Genomic DNA, 18,472 nt, shown 5'->3' with positions numbered 1-18,472 from the left:
ACCGGTTTTCCCCTGCACCGGTTGTTATAAATATCCGATTATGTTCAGCAACCTTACCTCAGCATGAGGAAACGGGGGCTCCGGGAGATAGACTTTCGTTTGCTTGTTGTGACAAAGCCTTTTAGTGAGAGAAAAAAGGAAATGTTAGGTGCAAGCACTGCCATCTTGTGGCCGAGACTGTCTATTTTTTATTTCTTCTTACAAAAAAATAAAATAAAGACAAAAACTTTAAATGTCAATTTGCTTGTTTGGAGAAAAGTACAGCAGCCATATTTATCACATAGCACAGCCGCCATATCTATCACATAGCACAGCAGACATATTTATCGCATAGCACAGCCGCCATATTTATCACACAGCACAAATACCTTATCTATCACATAGCACAGCCGCCATATTTATCATATAACACAGATACCATATCTATCACATAGCACAGCTGCCATATTTATCACATAGCACAGCCGCCATATCTATCACATAGCACAGCCGCCATATTTATCACATAACACAGATACCATATTTATCATAGAACACAGATACCATATCTATCACATAGCACAGCTGCCATATTTATCACATAGCACAGCCGTCATATTTATCATATAACACAGCACAGCCGCCATATTTATCACATAGCACAGCTGCCATATTTATCACATAGCACAGCCGCCATATCCATCACATAACACAGATACCATATCTATCACATAGCACAGCTGCCATATTTATCACATAGCACAGCCGTCATATTTATCATATAACACAGATACCATATCTATCACATAGCACAGCCGCCATATCTATCACATAGCACAGCCGCCATATCTATCACATAGCACAGCCGCCATATCTATCACATAGCACAGCCGCCATATCTATCACATAGCACAGCCGCCATATCTATCACATAGCACAGCCGCCATATCTATCACATAGCACAGCCGCCATATCTATCACATAGCACAGCCGCCATATCTATCACATAGCACAGCCGCCATATCTATCACATAGCACAGCCGCCATATCTATCACATAGCACAGCCGCCATATCTATCACATAGCACAGCCGCCATATCTATCACATAGCACAGCCGCCATATCTATCACATAGCACAGCCGCCATATCTATCACATAGCATAGCCGCCATATCTATCACATAGCACAGCCGCCATATCTATCACATAGCACAGCCGCCATATCTATCACATAGCACAGCCGCCATATCTATCACATAGCATAGCCGCCATATCTATCACATAGCACAGCCGCCATATCTATCACATAGCACAGCCGCCATATCTATCACATAGCACAGCCGCCATATCTATCACATAGCACAGCCGCCATATCTATCACATAGCACAAATACCATATCTATCACATAGCACAAATACCATATCTATCACATAGCACAAATACCATATCTATCACATAGCACAGCCGCCATATCTATCACATAACACAGCTGCCATATCACACAGTACAGCCGCCATATTTATCACATAGCACAAATACCATATCTATAACACAGCACAGCCGCCATATTTATCACAGCACAGCTGCCATATTTATCACACAGCACAGCCGCCATATCTATCTCATAACACAGATACCATATCTATAACACAGCACAGCTGCCATATTCATAACAGGTCTCAATCCTAAATTATGTCAATATTAAATAGCAAATTGGTAGGATCGTTCTGGTGGATAATACTGCAGCCAATAAAGTCGCTGCCTCTAATGGGTGAGGGCAATGTATGAACTTTATGGGGAAAAGAATTCTCTACGTGGTTTGTTAAATTATAACAGCACCATCCAGGTCTTACCCACTAAGTGTGTTATATATTCATGGCGTCTGGGGTACAAGCTACTTCACAAACCGCTCTTACCCATCACCCTAATCTGAATTTGTGGAGGAGAGCGTCATTTACAGGAGGACAGTCTGAGGGTCCTACTTAGCGCAGCGGTCTCTAGTTCTGTATGTCCTGCCCCTACTCATCAAGCAGAGTGTAATTAAAGTGGAATATTCCAATCTAAGCACAATTACTCGGACGTTTGTACAGAACCGCATTCATACACAGACTTTCTCAATTTCTCTCAACATAATGTAAATCCTTTTGAATATAAATGGTAAAAAAAATCAATTAAATAAACGTTCAGCTCTTTATTCTATACAATTATTAGTAATAGATTCTATTGGGCATAGTTTATTCATCTTACTGTTTCTGTACTGGCGATATAAAGTCTAATGGGGAAATATTTCCCAACTTGTTTCATTTATTTTTGTTATTCTTTGCTTCACCCATTTAGGTCGGGAGGGATTATATAAAACCCCAATTAGGGGACTGGAGTCATTTTCTCCGTGTATATATCTCTCGACTCTATATTGTCATTATTTCCACAGATGCCCTCCCCCCTGAGCAGATACCAAAACCGTTTTTCATACCTTACCACCTCTTCTAACCTCCAGCTCCCCCTCCCCGCCTTCCCCATTTCCTTACACTAAGCCCTGTTGCCTGCACACACTATATTGCACTCTGCATCTACAGTATGTTCACTTTCCCCCAGTCAGTGGTGGAAAGTCTCTGTCACCAGGAGCAGCCTGTCCTTACTGTACGGCCTATAGGGGAGAGAGAACCCCCCTCCCCCCCAAACCCTCCACCGACACCCCAACATCTCAGCTCCTTATTTACCACTCTGCAAAGATCTGCGAGAATTCCAGGGAGCTGTTGGCCACCGGGGAGATGAAATAGAAAGGGACATTGCTGAGTCCGGCCGAGTCGATGTACTGATACAGACACTCCAAAAGGTCGTAGATTACCCCAGAGGGATAACACGGCACCAGCACGTTACCGCCGTTCCGTATGGTCATCGCTGGGGACACAGGACAAAAAGCAGAGTAAGAGCGCAACCACCATGAAATAAATACAACATATATAATCATTATATATATATATATATATATATATATATATATATACACACACACATACATATATATATATATACACACACACACACACACACACACACACACACACACACACACACATACATACATACACACACAGAAGAAACATTTAGGATGCAGTGTCAGTTCTAACCAACTAGCAGGTATCACCACTATAGTGTATTTCCCACTTGTAAATCAAGTATAATACTATACAATGGTACATACATATTCCCCTTAGTCTGCTATTATGGACGACCAGTTCAAGGCCAGTTGACGTAGTGGTTAGCATTGCTGGCTCACAGCACTGAAATCATAAGTGCAATTCCTGGTCGGGGCCTATCGGTGTGGAGTTTGTACTTTCTCCTTGTTTGCGTGGGTTTACTATGGGTGCTCCAGTTTCCGCCCACATTCCAAACATATCCCGGTATGTATGTGTGCGTGTGTTAGGGAACATAGATTGTAAGCTCCACCGGACTGAGGCCCTGATTCAGAACCGGATGCTCTGACAGAGCGCTCGCTCTGAATCAGGGCCGTCCTTCTTCATTTTTAGAGCGGCCTCCCGGCCGCTCGTATAGCTGTGGGTGACCACCCACAGCTATAGCGAGCGGCCAGGAAGATGGTCGCGATGGTCAAGACCATCAGGGTCTCGTTGCCGCAAGCCCTGGAGTGATTTCGGCTCTATCATTTGTGATGTCAGTGGGGCCGGCCCTAGACGGTAGGTGTTCCCATGTGAACGCCTCCGTCTGGGCAGCCACGGCCCCGACCCGCCCACCAAAGGGGGCGTGCTGTCACTCAACATCGACTGCACGCCCCCTTTGTAGCGAGACCCAGAGCGACGGCTTGCCCGTCTATATCTGGGTCTCGCACAAGCGCACGATGGAGCCGACTCTGTCGTGCGCATGCGCACTGGGCCAACATCGACCCGCTTGCGAGCGGGTCTGAATTAGGCCCTGAGTAATATGGAGCTGATTCTGAGTTGTGCACAAAAGTGCACGCAGCAGCGTCTATTGCAGGGGTCAGGGAACTTTTTTACCTTTTACCCCAAAATATATTTAGATACGCCGACGTTACCCCCTTGATTTGAAAGGAAGGAAATCATACAGTAGTGCCCCCATATAATGCCCCTGTAGTAGTGCCCCCATAGTTATGCCCCTGTAGTAGTGCCCCCATAGTTATGCCCCTATATAATGCCCCCATAGTTATGCCCCTGTAGTAGTGCCCCAGAGTTATGCCCCTGTAGTAGTGCTCTCATAGTTATACCCCTGTAGTAGTGCCCTCATAGTTATGCCCCTGTAGCAGTGCCCCCATAGTTATGCCCCTGTAGTAGTGCCCCCATAGTTATGCCCCTGTAGTAGTGCCCCATAGTTATGCCCCTGTAGTAGTGCTCTCATAGTTATACCCCTGTAGTAGTGCCCTCATAGTTATGCCCCTGTAGCAGTGCCCCCATAGTTATGCCCCTGTAGTAGTGCCCCCATATAATGCCCATGTAGCAGTGCCCTCATAGTTATGCCCCTGTAGTAGTGCCCCCTTATAATGCCAATGTAGCAGTGCCCCCATAGTTATGCCCCCGTCGCAGTGCCCCCATAGTTATGCCCCCGTAGCAGTGTCCCCATAGTTATGCCCCCGTAGTAGGACCCCCATAGTTATACCCCTGTAGTAGTGCCCTCATAGTTATGCCCCTGTAGCAGTGCCCCCATAGTTATGTCCCTGCAGTAGTGCTCCCATATAATGCCCCTGTAGTAGTGGCCCCATATAATGCCCCTGTAGTAGTGCCCCCATAGTTATGCCCCTGTAGTAGTGCCCCCATAGTAGTGCCCCTGTAGCAGTGCCCCCATAGATATGCCCCTGTAGTAGTGCCCCCATAGTTATGCCCCTGTAGTGCCCCCATAGTTATGCCCCTGTAGCAGTGCCCCCATAGTTATGCCCCTGTAGCAGTGCCCCCATATAATGCCCCTGTAGTAGTGCCCCCATATAATGCCCCTGTAGCAGTGCCCCCATAGTTATGCCCCTGTAGTAGTGCCCCCATATAATGCCCCTGTAGTAGTGCCCCCATATAATGCCCCTGTAGCAGTGCCCCCATAGTATGCCCCTGTAGTAGTGCCCCCATATAATGCCCCTGTAGTAGTGCCCCTTGTGCAAAAAAAAAAAAACACCTTAATCCCCGCTCCTGCATCCGCCGCCATCCTGTCCGCCCGGCTGCTCCTCGGAACCATGGGAGAGATGTCATGACGTATCTCCCATAGTGCGCATGGAGAGAGCCGGAAGCTGGAGTTCAGAAGAGAACTCCAGCCTCTGGCTAACGCGGCGCTGCAGGGAAGGAGCCGTGTGCCCGCTGGTAATAACATCACAGCGGGCGTCCTGCTTAGAGCCTCCCTGCGGCACAGCCGGACATGCAGATGAATCATTCTATATTATAGAATGATTCATATGTATGCCCGGCTGTCCGTCCATTACCCCCAGGAATTTAATGTGCTAAGAGGTAGAACACTAAGCTTATAACAGTGGATCTGGTGCCTACTAGCGTCTTTAACCACACCGGGGTTATAGCGGGCACATACCGAGCAGGCGGCTGTCAGAAGAGAAGAGAACTCCAGCCTCCGGCTAACGCGGCGCTGCAGGGAAGGAGTCGGGCGCCCGCTGGTAATAACATCTCAGCGGGCGTCCGGCTTAGAGCCTCCCTGCGGCGCCGGACTGGAGGTCACTGACGCCGGGTGCACCCGGCGCCAGTGGCCTCCATTCCTGGGGGTAATGGGCGGGCAGCCGGGCATGCAATGATTCATATGCATGCCCAGCTGTCCGTCCATTACCCCCAGGAATTTCAGTTTGTACCCCAAAATGGGGTAATTCAAACCTGTTCCCCGACCACTGGTCTATTGGCTGTCACCTATCAGCAAATAGTGCTACAAACGTCTTCCCTTGTGCACATCTGTCATTTGCGAGTCCTTATGCGCCACCATAAAAACCTATGGCAGGTGCAGCGTCTCCGTCTGACCACGGCCTCCTGAGAACTCAGCCGCTTGCACTGAAATGTCGGCACCACTCCCATAACACGCCCACGACGCTCTCACAACGCACCCATAAGACTGACTATATTTCCGCGCACTTCCCAGTCACCGCCCAGGAACGCCCATCACTTCGCCACAGCATTTGTAATACTGTCTGACCCAATGGAAGCAATACCTTTCTCTGTGTAAGACGCACGCTGTAGGAGGTTAACAGAAATTTACGCACAGATGCAAATAATCCCTCAACTTCATGACCAGGGGCAGATTGCGCGCGCCTCAGGACCAGGCCCTATGTGCGCTATATAAATTACTGGTATTGTGGAATATACTGGTTTATTGCATAGATGCTTTTACACTGTGGCATCAGTCCCCATGGCGATCGTTCTCAGGTCACCGGTGTTTATACGTTACAGACGCCATAGGGACAGGTGTAACTCGTGCTCTGCGCAGGGCTCCAAGCAATGATACAAGGGGCTTTCCATGCGTTCAGGACTCCAGGAATCCGAATCGGAGTCCAACTAAAAACATGAAGAGCGTCCAAGCGGGATGACAGGTAAGCGCAGGTCTGTGCATCGGGTATGACAGGTAAGCTCAGGTGTGTGCATCGGGTATGACAGGTAAGCTCAGGTCTGTGCATCGGGTATGACAGGTAAGCTCAGGTCTGTGCATCGGGTATGACAAGTAAGCTCAGGTGTGTGCATCGGTTATGACAGGTATGCTCAGGTGTGTGCATCGGGTATGACAGGTATGCTCAGGTCTGTGCATCGGGTATGACAGGTAAGCTCAGGTCTGTGTATCGGGTATGACAGGTAAGCTCAGGTGTGTGCATTGGGTATGACAGGTAAGCTCAGGTGTGTGCATCGGTTATGACAGGTAAGCTCAGGTGTGTGCATCGGGTATGACAGGTAAGCTCAGGTCTGTGTATCGGGTATGACAGGTAAGCTCAGGTCTGTGTATCGGGTATGACAGGTAAGCTCAGGTCTGTGTATCGGGTATGACAGGTAAACTCAGGTCTGTGTATCAGGTATGACAGGTAAGCTCAGTTGTGTGCATCGGGTATGACAGGTAAGCTCAGTTGTGTGCATCGGGTATGACAGGTAAGCTCAGGTGTGTGTTTCGGGTATGACAGGTAAGCTCAGGTGTGTGTTTCGGGTATGACAGGTAAGCTCAGGTGTGTGTTTCGGGTATGACAGGTAAGCTCAGTTGTGTGCATTGGGTATGACAGGTAAGCTCAGGTGTGTGTATCGGGTATGACAGGTAAGCTCAGGTGTGTGTATTGTCACAGTGGGTCCTTTGTTGCATGTAAGTATAATATGATGGATGAATATGAAGGACCAGTTTGCATTGGTAATTTGTCATCCTAGATGTTGGTTACAGGTTCCATCTGACCTTACATGTACCCGTACTCCCCTGTATACGTTATATTACTTTAATGTGAGAAGACAATTATAGCTGTGATAGGTGGAATGTAGGTGGGCACAGCTAGAGGGGGCTGCTTAGTGTATGCAGGAGCTGGTGACAATGCTGCCCAGCAGGGGCATTACACATCACAGGCGTATACAGAAGCTGGTGACAATGCTGCCCAGCAGGGACATTACACATCACAGGCGTATGCAGGAGCTGGTGACAATGCTGCCCAGCAGGGGCATTACACATCACAGGCGTATACAGGAGCTGGTGACAATACTGCCCAGCAGGGACATTACACATCACAGGCGTATACAGGAGCTGGTGACAATACTGCCCAGCAGGGACATTACACATCACAGGCGTATGCAGGAGCTGGTGACAATGCTGCCCAGCAGGGACATTACACATCACAGGCGTATGCAGGAGCTGGTGACAATGCTGCCCAGCAGGGACATTACACATCACAGGCGTATGCAGGAGCTGGTGACAATGCTGCCCAGCAGGGACATTACACATCACAGGCGTATGCAGGAGCTGGTGACAATGTTGCCCAGCATGGACATTACACATCACAGGCGTATACAGGAGCTGGTGACAATACTGCCCAGCAGGGACATTACACATCACAGGCGTATACAGGAGCTGGTGACAATGCTGCCCAGCAGGGACATTACACATCACAGGCGTATACAGGAGCTGGTGACAATACTGCCCAGCAGGGACATTACACATCACAGGCGTATACAGGAGCTGGTGACAATGCTGCCCAGCAGGGACATTACACATCACAGGCGTATACAGGAGCTGGTGACAATGCTGCCCAGCAGGGACATTACACATCACAGGCGTATACAGGAGCTGGTGACAATGCTGCCCAGCATGGACATTACACATCACAGGCGTATACAGGAGCTGGTGACAATGCTGCCCAGCAGGGACATTACACATCACAGGTGTATGCAGGAGCTGGTGACAATGCTGCCCAGCAGGGACATTACACATCACAGGCGTGTACAGGAGCTGGTGACAATGCTGCCCAGCAGGGACATTACACATCACAGGCGTATACAGGAGCTGGTGACAATGCTGCCCAGCAGGGACATTACACATCACAGGCGTATACAGGAGCTGGTGACAATGCTGCCCAGCAGGGACATTACACATCACAGGCGTATACAGGAGCTGGTGACAATGATGCCCAGCAGGGACATTACACATCACAGGTGTTGCTGCTGGAATCAGCCAGTATTAGGGATACGTAACACGGACCAGAGTGAAAGGTCCCAGCTGGTTAGTGTTGTGCTCCCATATGTATGAGCCCTTACCCAGATTGCTGCAGAACTCGCCCACCATCCCGTCAGGATTAGCCGTGGGAATCTGCGTGAGACCCGTGAGGATCAGGACGTCGCTGTTCTTAAGGGACGTTTGATCCATTGGCTAAAATAAGACAAAAATAAATGTGATTCAATAATTATTCCTGCAAACAGCTGGGTGCATCACTTAGCCAATCAGAATTCAGACATTTTGACCATAGACATGATAATGTCACCAGGTACAATAGTTAGACATGGACAGAATTTACATATACAATAACAAGAGATATGGTAAGAACTTACCTTTGTTATCTCTGTTTCTACGAAGTCCACAGGGTCGACCTTGGGGTATAGGTGGGTCTGGATCCACGGGCACCACGCAGTTAAAGCTTTCACTGCTCCCAGGATGCACTTGGGTCCATCCTCCTCTATACCCCGCCACAAGCACCTCAGTTGGTAAGCAGCCAAGGCCGGAGGAGGAGACTAAACAGAGAGAAGGAAGACTGGAACACACAAGAAACCATACTCACAGAAACGGGAGACAGAAAACCGGTGACCAGCAACACAGCCCATTTGAAGCCAGGTGCGTCAGGGCGGGCGCCCTGTGGACCCTATGTACTTCGTAGAAACAGAGATAACAAAGGTAAGTTCTTACCATATCTCTTGTTTTCTACTTCAGGGTCCACAGGGTTGACCTTGGGGATGTCCCAAAGCAGTTCAACTAAGGGCGGGGACGCTCCTGAGCAGAAAGGAGAATCCTGCACCCGAAGGATGTATCCTGAGAGGCAAAGGTGTCAAACGCATAAAACCTCAAAAATGTCTGAACTGAAGACCAAGTGGCTGCCTTGCACAGCTGAACAGCGGAGGCGCCACGTCTAGCAGCCCAAAAAGGACCCACAGACCGAGTGCAATGAGCCTTAACAGAGGCTGGAACAGGTAAACGTTCCTGTATATAAGCCTCCCTAATAACAGAACAAAGCCAACGGGCTAACGTTTGTTTGTTGGCAGGCCAACCCCTCTTATGAAAACCAAAGAGGACAAACAAGGAATCGGACTTTCTTACAGAAGCAGTCCGATCAACATAAACTCTGAGAGCACGGACAACGTCCAACGAAGCCTCACCAGCTGTAAGATCAGGAGATTGAAAAGCTGGTACCACAAGTTCCTGATTGATGTGGAATTTAGAGACTACTTTAGGCAAAAACTCAGGATGAGTGCGAAGCACTGCCCTGTCCTGGTGAAAAATTAGGAAGGGGGGACTACAGGAAAGTGCCCCCAACTCGAATACCCTCCTGGCCAAAGCAATTGCCAGGAGAAACACAGGGCCTGATTCAGAGCCGAACGCTCTGACCAGAGCGCTCGCTCTGAATCAGGGCCCTCCTACCTGTTCTTGGAGCGGCCTCATGGACGCTCGCATAGCTGTGGGTTACCGCCCACAGCTATAGCGAGCGTCCATGATGATGGTCGCGATGGTCAAGACCATCGCGACCATCGGGCTTGCGACGAGACCCTGCGGTAGAGTCTCGCTGCCGCAAGCCCTGGAGTGATTGTGGCTCTATCAGAGCCAAAATCACTCCCACTGACATCACTACTGATGTCAGTGGGGCCGGACTCAGACGGTAGGCGTTCCCATGGGAACGCCTCCGTCTGGCAGCCACGCCCCCGGCACGCCCACCAAAGGGGCGTGCTGTCACTCACCATCGACAGCACGCCCCCTTTGGTTCTGAGACCCCGAGCGACGGATTCCTCTTCACTCGCCGGGTCTCGCGCATGCGCACGATGGAGCTCCCTCCGTCGTGCGCATGCGCATTCGGGCACCATCGACCAGCTTGCGAGCGGGTCCGAATCAGGCCCACAGTCTTAAGTGTTAACCACTTGAGGTCAACTGACTCAAGAGGCTCAAAGGGAGGTCCCTGCAGGACCCGAAGAACCACCGCCAAGTCCCACGGAGCCACTGGAGGCACAAAGGGAGGCTGGAGTCTAAGAACACCTTGGAAAAAGGTGCGAACGTCAGGCAGCGTAGCGATTCTACGTTGGAACCACACAGACAGAGCAGATACATGAACCTTCAGGGAAGCAAGACGTAAGCCCAGGTCAAGACCTGACTGCAGAAATGCCAAAATCCTAGAAACCCTGAACACCTGAGGATCAAAGTTTCTGGACTCACACCACTGAAAGTAAGTGTGCCACACTCGGTGGTAAATCCGTGCCGAGGCAGGCTTACGCGCCCTCAGCATGGTACTGATGACAGAGCTAGAAAAGCCCCGGGACCTTAAGACGGCTGTCTTAAGAGCCACGCCGTCAAAGACAGCCGACCCAGATCTGGGTAAAGGCAGGGCCCCTGAGACAGCAGGTCCTGACGCTGAGGCAGAAGGAACGGAGCGTCTACGGACAAGTTCCTGAGATCGGAGTACCAAGGACGTCTGGGCCACGCTGCAGCCACCAGCAGAAACGTGCCCCCGTCCTGTTTGATTTTTCTGAGCACACGAGGTAGCAGGGAGATCGGAGGGAACAGGTACGCTAGGTGAAATGTCCATTTCACCGACAGCGCGTCCACTAGGCTTGCGCCTGCATCTCTTGTCCTTGAGCCGTACACGGGCAACTTGCAGTTGTGACGGGAGGCCATCAGGTCCATCTCTGGCAGTACCCACTTGTCCACGAGAAGTTGAAATACCTCCGGGTGAAGCGACCATTCCCCGGGATGCACGTCGTGACGGCTGAGGAAGTCCGCCTCCCAATTGAGTACTCCCGGGATGAAGACTGCCGAGATTGCTGGAAGGTGGCACTCCGCCCAAGCCAGGATCTGAGACACCTCCGACATCGCAGCTCGACTGAGAGTCCCTCCCTATAGATTTATGTACGCCACTGTGGTAGCGTTGTCCGATTGGACCTCAACTGCTCTTCCGTGAAGAACGGTCCCTGACAACAGTAGTGCACGGTACACTGCCCGCAGCTCTAGAACGTTTATGGGAAGGACGGCTTCCTCCGCCAACCAACGGCCCTGAAGAGACAACGAGCCGGTCACTGCACCCCAATCCCGGAGACTGGCATATGTCGTAAGCAGAACCCAGGCCGGGATCCAAAAGGGGCGACCCTGGATGGGATGAGCTGACTGAAGCCACCACGCCAGAGACCGGCGCACTTCCGGGGACAAGACCAGCATCTGAGAACGGATCCGGTGAGATAACCCGTTCCACTCCAAAAGAATCTGCCCCTGCAGGGGCCTGGAATGGAACTGGGCAAACTCCACCATGACGAATGCCGACACCATGGACCCCAGGACTCTCATTGCCGAATGGACCGACACCCTGCCACTGCTCAGGCAACTGTGTATCCTCAATTGTAAAGAGGACACTTTTTCCGGAGTCAAGAAAATCCTTTGTTCACAAGAATCCAGAAGTGCTCCCAGATGGACCATCCGTTGTGATGGGATCAGAGATGACTTCTTCCAATTTATCAACCACCCGTGTGCTTGAATACAAGCAATGGTCAGGTGGAGATATCGAAGAAGCACCTCCAAGGAGCTTGCCAGCAGCAGAAGATCGTCCAGGTACGGCAGCAGCCGTATACCCTGACCCCGAAGGTGGGCAGCCATAACTGCCATCACCTTGGTGAACACCCTCGGAGCCGTGGAAAGGCCGAAAGGCAACGCCCGAAACTGGTAGTGATGGTTCAGGATAGCAAACCTCAGATACCGCTGATGTGCCGGTGCTATGGGCACATGGAGATAGGCGTCCTGGATATCGAGGGAGACCATGTAATCCCCGGGTTCCATTGCCAGAATGATGGAACATAACGTTTCCATCCTGAACTTGGGAACTCTGAGGTATTTGTTCAGAGACTTCAAATTTAGGATAGGACGATGAGAACCATTGGGTTTCTGCACCAGAAACAGTAGAATAGTACCCCGTCCCGCGCTGAGACTGTGGAACGGGAACAATGACCCCTGCTTGTAGCAAAGATTCTATAGCTACCTGAAACTGGACAGCTTTGGTCTTGTCCAGAGAAGGACTCGTGCAGAAAAACTGGTGGGGCGGCCTGAACTGAAAAGACAGGGCGTACCCCTGAGAGACTACTTCTCGAACCCAGGCATCCGTGGTGGTATTGTGCCAACACTGGGCGAATTGGAGAAGTCGGCCTCCCATTCTGGGGTCCCCCAGAGAGAGGCCCGTCCCATCAGGCAGCAAGTTTATCCTCCTGCTTGGAAGAAGGGCGCCGAGCACTCCATGCCTGCTTCTTGGGCTTGGGTGCGGCCTTGGTCGCCGAATGTCTCGGGAAGGACTGACCCTTGGCCTTACCCTGAACCCGAAAGGACCGAAAAGCAGAGCTCCTCACTTTCGCCAGCGCAGAGGCCGAAGGGAGGAAAGCCGACTTGGACTTAGCCAAGGTATCAACTATTTTGTCCAAATCTGGACCAAATATCAATTCTCCATTAAAAAGCAAGGCCTCCAGACCCTTTTTAGAGTCTGCATCAGCCCTCCAGGACCTCAGCCACAGGGACCGCCAAGCAGACACAGCTGCAGCCGAAACCCTAGAAGTTAGCAGGCTGGCATCCAAAGACGCTTCCCCAATATAGGAAGCCGCATCCCTCATCTGTCCCACTAACGCTCTCTGGATATCCGGAGCATCGTCAGTAAAGGTATCCTCCAAGGCATTGGCCCAGTTCTCAATGGCTTTAGCCACCCAGGAGATAGCCATGGACGGGCGAGCCACCGCCCCGGAAAGAGAGTAAATGGACTTCAAACAAGTCTCCACCTTCCTGTCAGTGGGATCCTTTAAAGAGGAGATAGACGGCAATGGCAGCGTCGCGCTTTTGATCAAGCGGGTGACATGGGAATCCACCGCCGGTGGAGTCTCCCATTTCCTGCAATGAGTTCAGGAAAAGGATAATTTGACGCCAACCTCTTCTGTGGATGGAACCTCTTACTGGGTAATTGCCAGGCCGCCGCCATATGATCCGTTAATTGATCAGACAGGGGAAACACATTCGAAGCTACCTTAGCTTTTTTAAAATTAGGGAACTTCGATCTAGGTGCCGGTGCATCATCCTCTCCATGGAGGATAGCCCGCTCGTAAGCGGCCGCTCGTTCGTTCCGAGCGATGTTCGCACATCTGCGCATGCGTACGGATTGTAATACGCATGCGCGAACCAGTCAGTGCGGCCGAAAAGCGTGTGCTCGCTAAATAGCGAATGCCTGCTAATTGAGTGACAGGAGGAGGCGTATGTGGGTGGTAGCAGGGGAAGGTGCTTGCAAACGGGGAGTGAAAATCAGAACGCAGGCGTGCTTAAAGGTCAAAACGGGCGTTTTATGGGTGTGCATAATTAATACAGCAGCGTCATCGACCACGTCATTTGCTAATTTTATAGTCAGAACTGCTCGCAAGATTGCGGTAGGAAAAACCAACCTCAAGAATAGTGAGCAGTTCATTCGCCGTTCGATGTACTCGATTAATCTAATAAATAGCAGACATGACGTATGGTGCGAGCGGCCAGGGGGCGTTTTTATCAAAATTACGACCGCATGTTTTGTTCGCTCGTTCAGACAGAGGCGTCAACAGACCGCAAAGAGCGAACTGTTAATTTGAATAGCCAACCCCTTTTTCTGAACGAGCGAGCGCAAATAGCGTCCGGCTCTGAATCAGACCCTTAGTCTCAACCTCCTGCCCCATGGCATCAGAGTCAGAGTCCTCATGGATCTCTCCGTCATCTGAGGACACTTCCGAGTCAGACTACTGCGCAGCCAGTGAACTCACAACAGGACGTTTGGACGCCCTTGGTGGCATATCACTTTGCAACATCGACTGAAACGCCGAGGATGAGGCCGCCAGACTCTGTACAGAGCTGGAGAGAACATCCACCCAAGGTGGAGGAGCCGTCTGAGGAAAACTCTGAAAAGGCGTCACAGGAGACTGGACATACACAGGCAGTCCCAAATAAGGACCCACAGTCTGGGCCCCGGGGGGAGACTGCAATATTTGTGGAATACCCGGGGAATGGGGGATGTTGGGCTGGGGCAACGCCCTGGAAGGGACCGTTGTTGGGACCGATAACCGGTCTGCAATAGACGCCAGCACCTGTGAAAACATCGCCCAAGGAGGGTCCTGTGACATAGGGGGTTTAGAGGGGCCTGGTACCAGCTGGCACCGCCCGCACAAACCATCCTGAGAAAAATCCTCCCCCTCAATTCCAGCAGCACAGCGTCTGCCGGAAAACAACACAGGAGCCACGGAGTGCTCAGTCTCCTCATCAGACATGATACAGTAATTACACAATAAAAACTTATCACCAGAGGAATTACGGTGTTAACACCCGCGCACTCACCAGTATGCAACACAAACAGCCCAGATATGGCACTGTGTAGCACACAACAGTATGTGACTGACCTCACAAATACGTGATTTATGTAAGTGAGGTTATTAGAAAACCGCCCTTCCCCCACACACCTGCCGGGCCGTAGAAGGAAAGGGATAGGTATAAGCTGACAGTAATGGAGTAATGGAGAATAAGTCACAGACAGGCAGCACTAGCAATAGTCACATACAATGCAGAAAAGTTAGTACTCACTGCACCTTCCGCTACAATCAACCGCCCAGATTCAGCGTCTGGGAGGGCTATAGCGCTGTGTACACTGTCCTTTAGCAGGGGAGAGGTACACAGGGGGACCGGTCCACTTGATACCGCCTGGGAGTCCGCGATGCCTGCCAGTAAAGATGGCCGCCGGAGACCTCAGAGGAGGAGTGGCCGAGAGATAGGAGCAGCTCAGCGATGCCAGACTGCGTGTTGAAAGGCGCGCTGAGCTGAGGGGAGGAGAGGCTAGACAGGGAAGGCTGCCTCCCCTGGCTAGCATTTAACCCCTGGGTTGCCGGTCCCGCTTCCAGCCTGTCACCCTGGTGGTCTAGCGGACACGCGGGGTATTCCTCTATAGAGGGGGAGCCCACCGCCGCTGCTAGCGACTCCGGTCTGTCCCCAGAGACCGGAGGCTTCTGACTGAATAGGAAGAATCCGCGGGCCGCCGCACGAGGCGACCCGCGGCTTACCTGATCCCCGGCGATCCTGCAGCAGTCACAGGGAGTCCCCAGAGCTTGGCTAGTACAGACTCTGGGGTCCCGCCGCGATCCCCAGATCTGTACTGGCGTCGCGGCGCCAGCGGGGAGTAGGAGCGGCAACGTGGATGTCCTAAAGGACAGTCTGATGCTGCCGCTCTGATAGTGTAAAAAAAAAAAAAAGAAGAAAAAATAAAAAATTTTCTCTTTAAAATAAAGCTTAGGGGCTGCTCCTGCAGCCCCACTGCGACAGGGTGACCCGACTCCGGCCGGGCACCGACTAAAACTGAGGTGCCTGTGGCTCGGGGGCGGGGTATAGAGGAGGACTGACCCAAGTGCATCCTGGGAGCAGTGAAAGCTTTAACTGCGTGGTGCCCGTGGATCCAGATCCAGCTATACCACAAGGTCAACCTTGTGGACCCCCTATGGACCCTGAAGTAGAAATATAGATTGAAATGTCGACAGAAAAAATGTTGACAAATAAAACGTAAACACCATTAAAATGTTTACAGCAATGCCGTCAGAACTAAAGGTGACCAGTAAACTGTGAGCCCGTCATGTCATGATGAATGCTCCATTGTAATGCCAATTGCAATGAAACTGTTGGAATAGGACATGCTGGCATGTGTAGTTCCACAGCAGCATTCACCAATTGCAGCGGCCGCTACAGCCCTTCATAGTGGCGCAAGATGGCAAAAACAGTAGCGCTAATCCCCTGCTAGGTTGTGCTAACTAAAGCACGTACACCTGCCTACATTGTGACCGCAGGTTCCAGTATCTGCGGGGACCGATATTGTCAATGTTTTGACGGTCTATATTTTTTAAATGGGTCAAAATGCCGACATGCCTATATTTTGAATGCAGGGTAAATCACTGTACGTTCAATTACCTATATTGTTACTGGTACCTGCAAACGACAATACTAACTTCATGTACCTGTAACCGGACAGTATTATTTAAAAGCAAGACTGATACTGACCCCCCTCAACACTTACCCCGCACCGCATTTTACAGCTACGGAAGAGATTTCTGCAGATTATCTCACTTTACTGCAGAATAGAGGCCACTAGAAGATTGCCGACAACCACAGGCATGAAAATATATGGACGGCAGCAGAGAGCAGCCATTACCAATACGGTTTGGAGGGAGGGGGTATTAAAATACCAAATTGTATGTAACAATGCTCTATCGCGGAGCAAACCTGAAGCTCTCCTTGGATTTGACAGTGTGGACTCATCCGATCACCTGTTTAATTTGAGATCCTTCCATCACCATTTAATGTTTCAGCCGGCAATCTGCCCTGATCAATGGTTATAACAGTGCACCAACGTTGTACTGAGAATATACAGTGATCACGCCTGTTACCTGGAAACTGGGGTGTGATATGGGCGGGACCAAAAATTACCAGTAAGAAGAAAATCCTTCCCCTATACTCACTCAATGGCACAAGGAGAATTTCTCTGTATTAACAATATGGACAAACTCTTATTGTAGCCAAACTACCCTCCCCTCCTGGATTATACACTACCTGCTCTACCTACCTCCTAACCCTGGGGACATACACTACTTACCTTGCTAGGGCTGCGATCACTCCAGTCGTTGGCTCCCAGATAATAGGCTGACTTGTTTTGAATCCAAGGTGGCTGATGTGAAAAACTGTTCTATTCGGGTACAGTGGTTCACATCGGCCATCTTGGGATTCAAAAAGAGGCTGCCTCTTCCCTGGGAGCCAACTGAGATGCGGGGAGCATTGGAGCTGCCCAAGGGGCGTGCAGGTGCACCTTCCTACACGCTTATGATCTGTACAGACAAACCGTACAGGCTGTATTGTAAGTGAGGAGTGTCGAAGCCGGATAATTGGCTGAGACAAGATCGGTTAAAAATTAGATTGGGGCGACGCCGTTTTGCGAATGGCAATGAGACGCCATTTTGCGACTGGCCGCCCAGCTCCATTTTAGTGAAACACGCCATTATAAGTACATACGGCGATGCTATTATTTAGCGTCCTGCGATTCCCACGCAGTAGAAAGAAGTTAAAAGTCCTCACCATTTAAATGCAGACAGTCACTAAAACATATAAAACGATTATCCCTGCAAAACACGTACCATAGAACACATAGTCGCACAACGCTAACTAGCGTCTTTTCCCAATTCCCCAATACTTACCCACTACACACTTACACAAAAGGTTCCCTAGTATTAAAGTGTAATATTCAAGGTATATCCAGTAATTATTAATCTTGTGAAATAAAGATTATTTGATATCTAAGGTTTAGTACATGGTAAGCAGACCGTGTTTGGTGTTGTACTGATCCACTGTGTCTCAACAGATTTCCGGTATCATCGGTAAGAAGATCGGAACATGCGTCTGCAAACTATGGACTATAGAGAGTTAAAACATTAAAATGTACTCTGTAATGTGAGCAGCTTAGATTAGCATGCAGCAGGTAAAAGGATACAAAGGGCGGTTGGAGGCTGTTTGTGTCCATTTGAAATTGTCCAATGAATTATCCTGTAACAAAAGCATCACGACGAAGAACCAATGGAATTATGCCAATCTGTCCTATTGTATTGCCTATCCCTGTAAGAGTATATATGTGCGCTCTCTGACCCCAGTCGAGAGTCTTCTTGCTGTGCTGTTGACGGAGGTTTCTAATGCTGTTGCCGGTATCTGGGACCAGAGCGCGTGCGTATGTAACAACTGTACCTTGGGTCTGTAGGATTTATTTGCGCTAATTGT

General features: G+C 50.2%; 1 protein-coding gene across 1 annotated transcript in view; it reads right to left on the bottom strand.

Moving 5' to 3' along the window:
- The window catches only part of INTS9 (integrator complex subunit 9), a 64,335-nt gene that overhangs the window by 18,384 nt on the left and 27,479 nt on the right, over positions 1–18,472 (bottom strand). Inside the window, exons 9-11 of the mRNA XM_088447528.1 lie at positions 8,701–8,812; positions 2,701–2,881; positions 58–118 (exon numbers count right to left, since the gene is read on the bottom strand). Coding sequence (XP_088303654.1) covers positions 58–118; positions 2,701–2,881; positions 8,701–8,812 — 354 coding nt within the window. The remainder of the gene's footprint in view (positions 1–57; positions 119–2,700; positions 2,882–8,700; positions 8,813–18,472) is intronic.

This window comes from Taudactylus pleione, unplaced genomic scaffold (assembly GCF_031769625.1).
Source record: "Taudactylus pleione unplaced genomic scaffold, aTauple2 ptg000434l, whole genome shotgun sequence".
In the NCBI taxonomy this organism is placed as follows: domain Eukaryota; kingdom Metazoa; phylum Chordata; class Amphibia; order Anura; family Myobatrachidae; genus Taudactylus; species Taudactylus pleione.
This window is presented reverse-complemented; position numbering and strand designations above follow the sequence as displayed.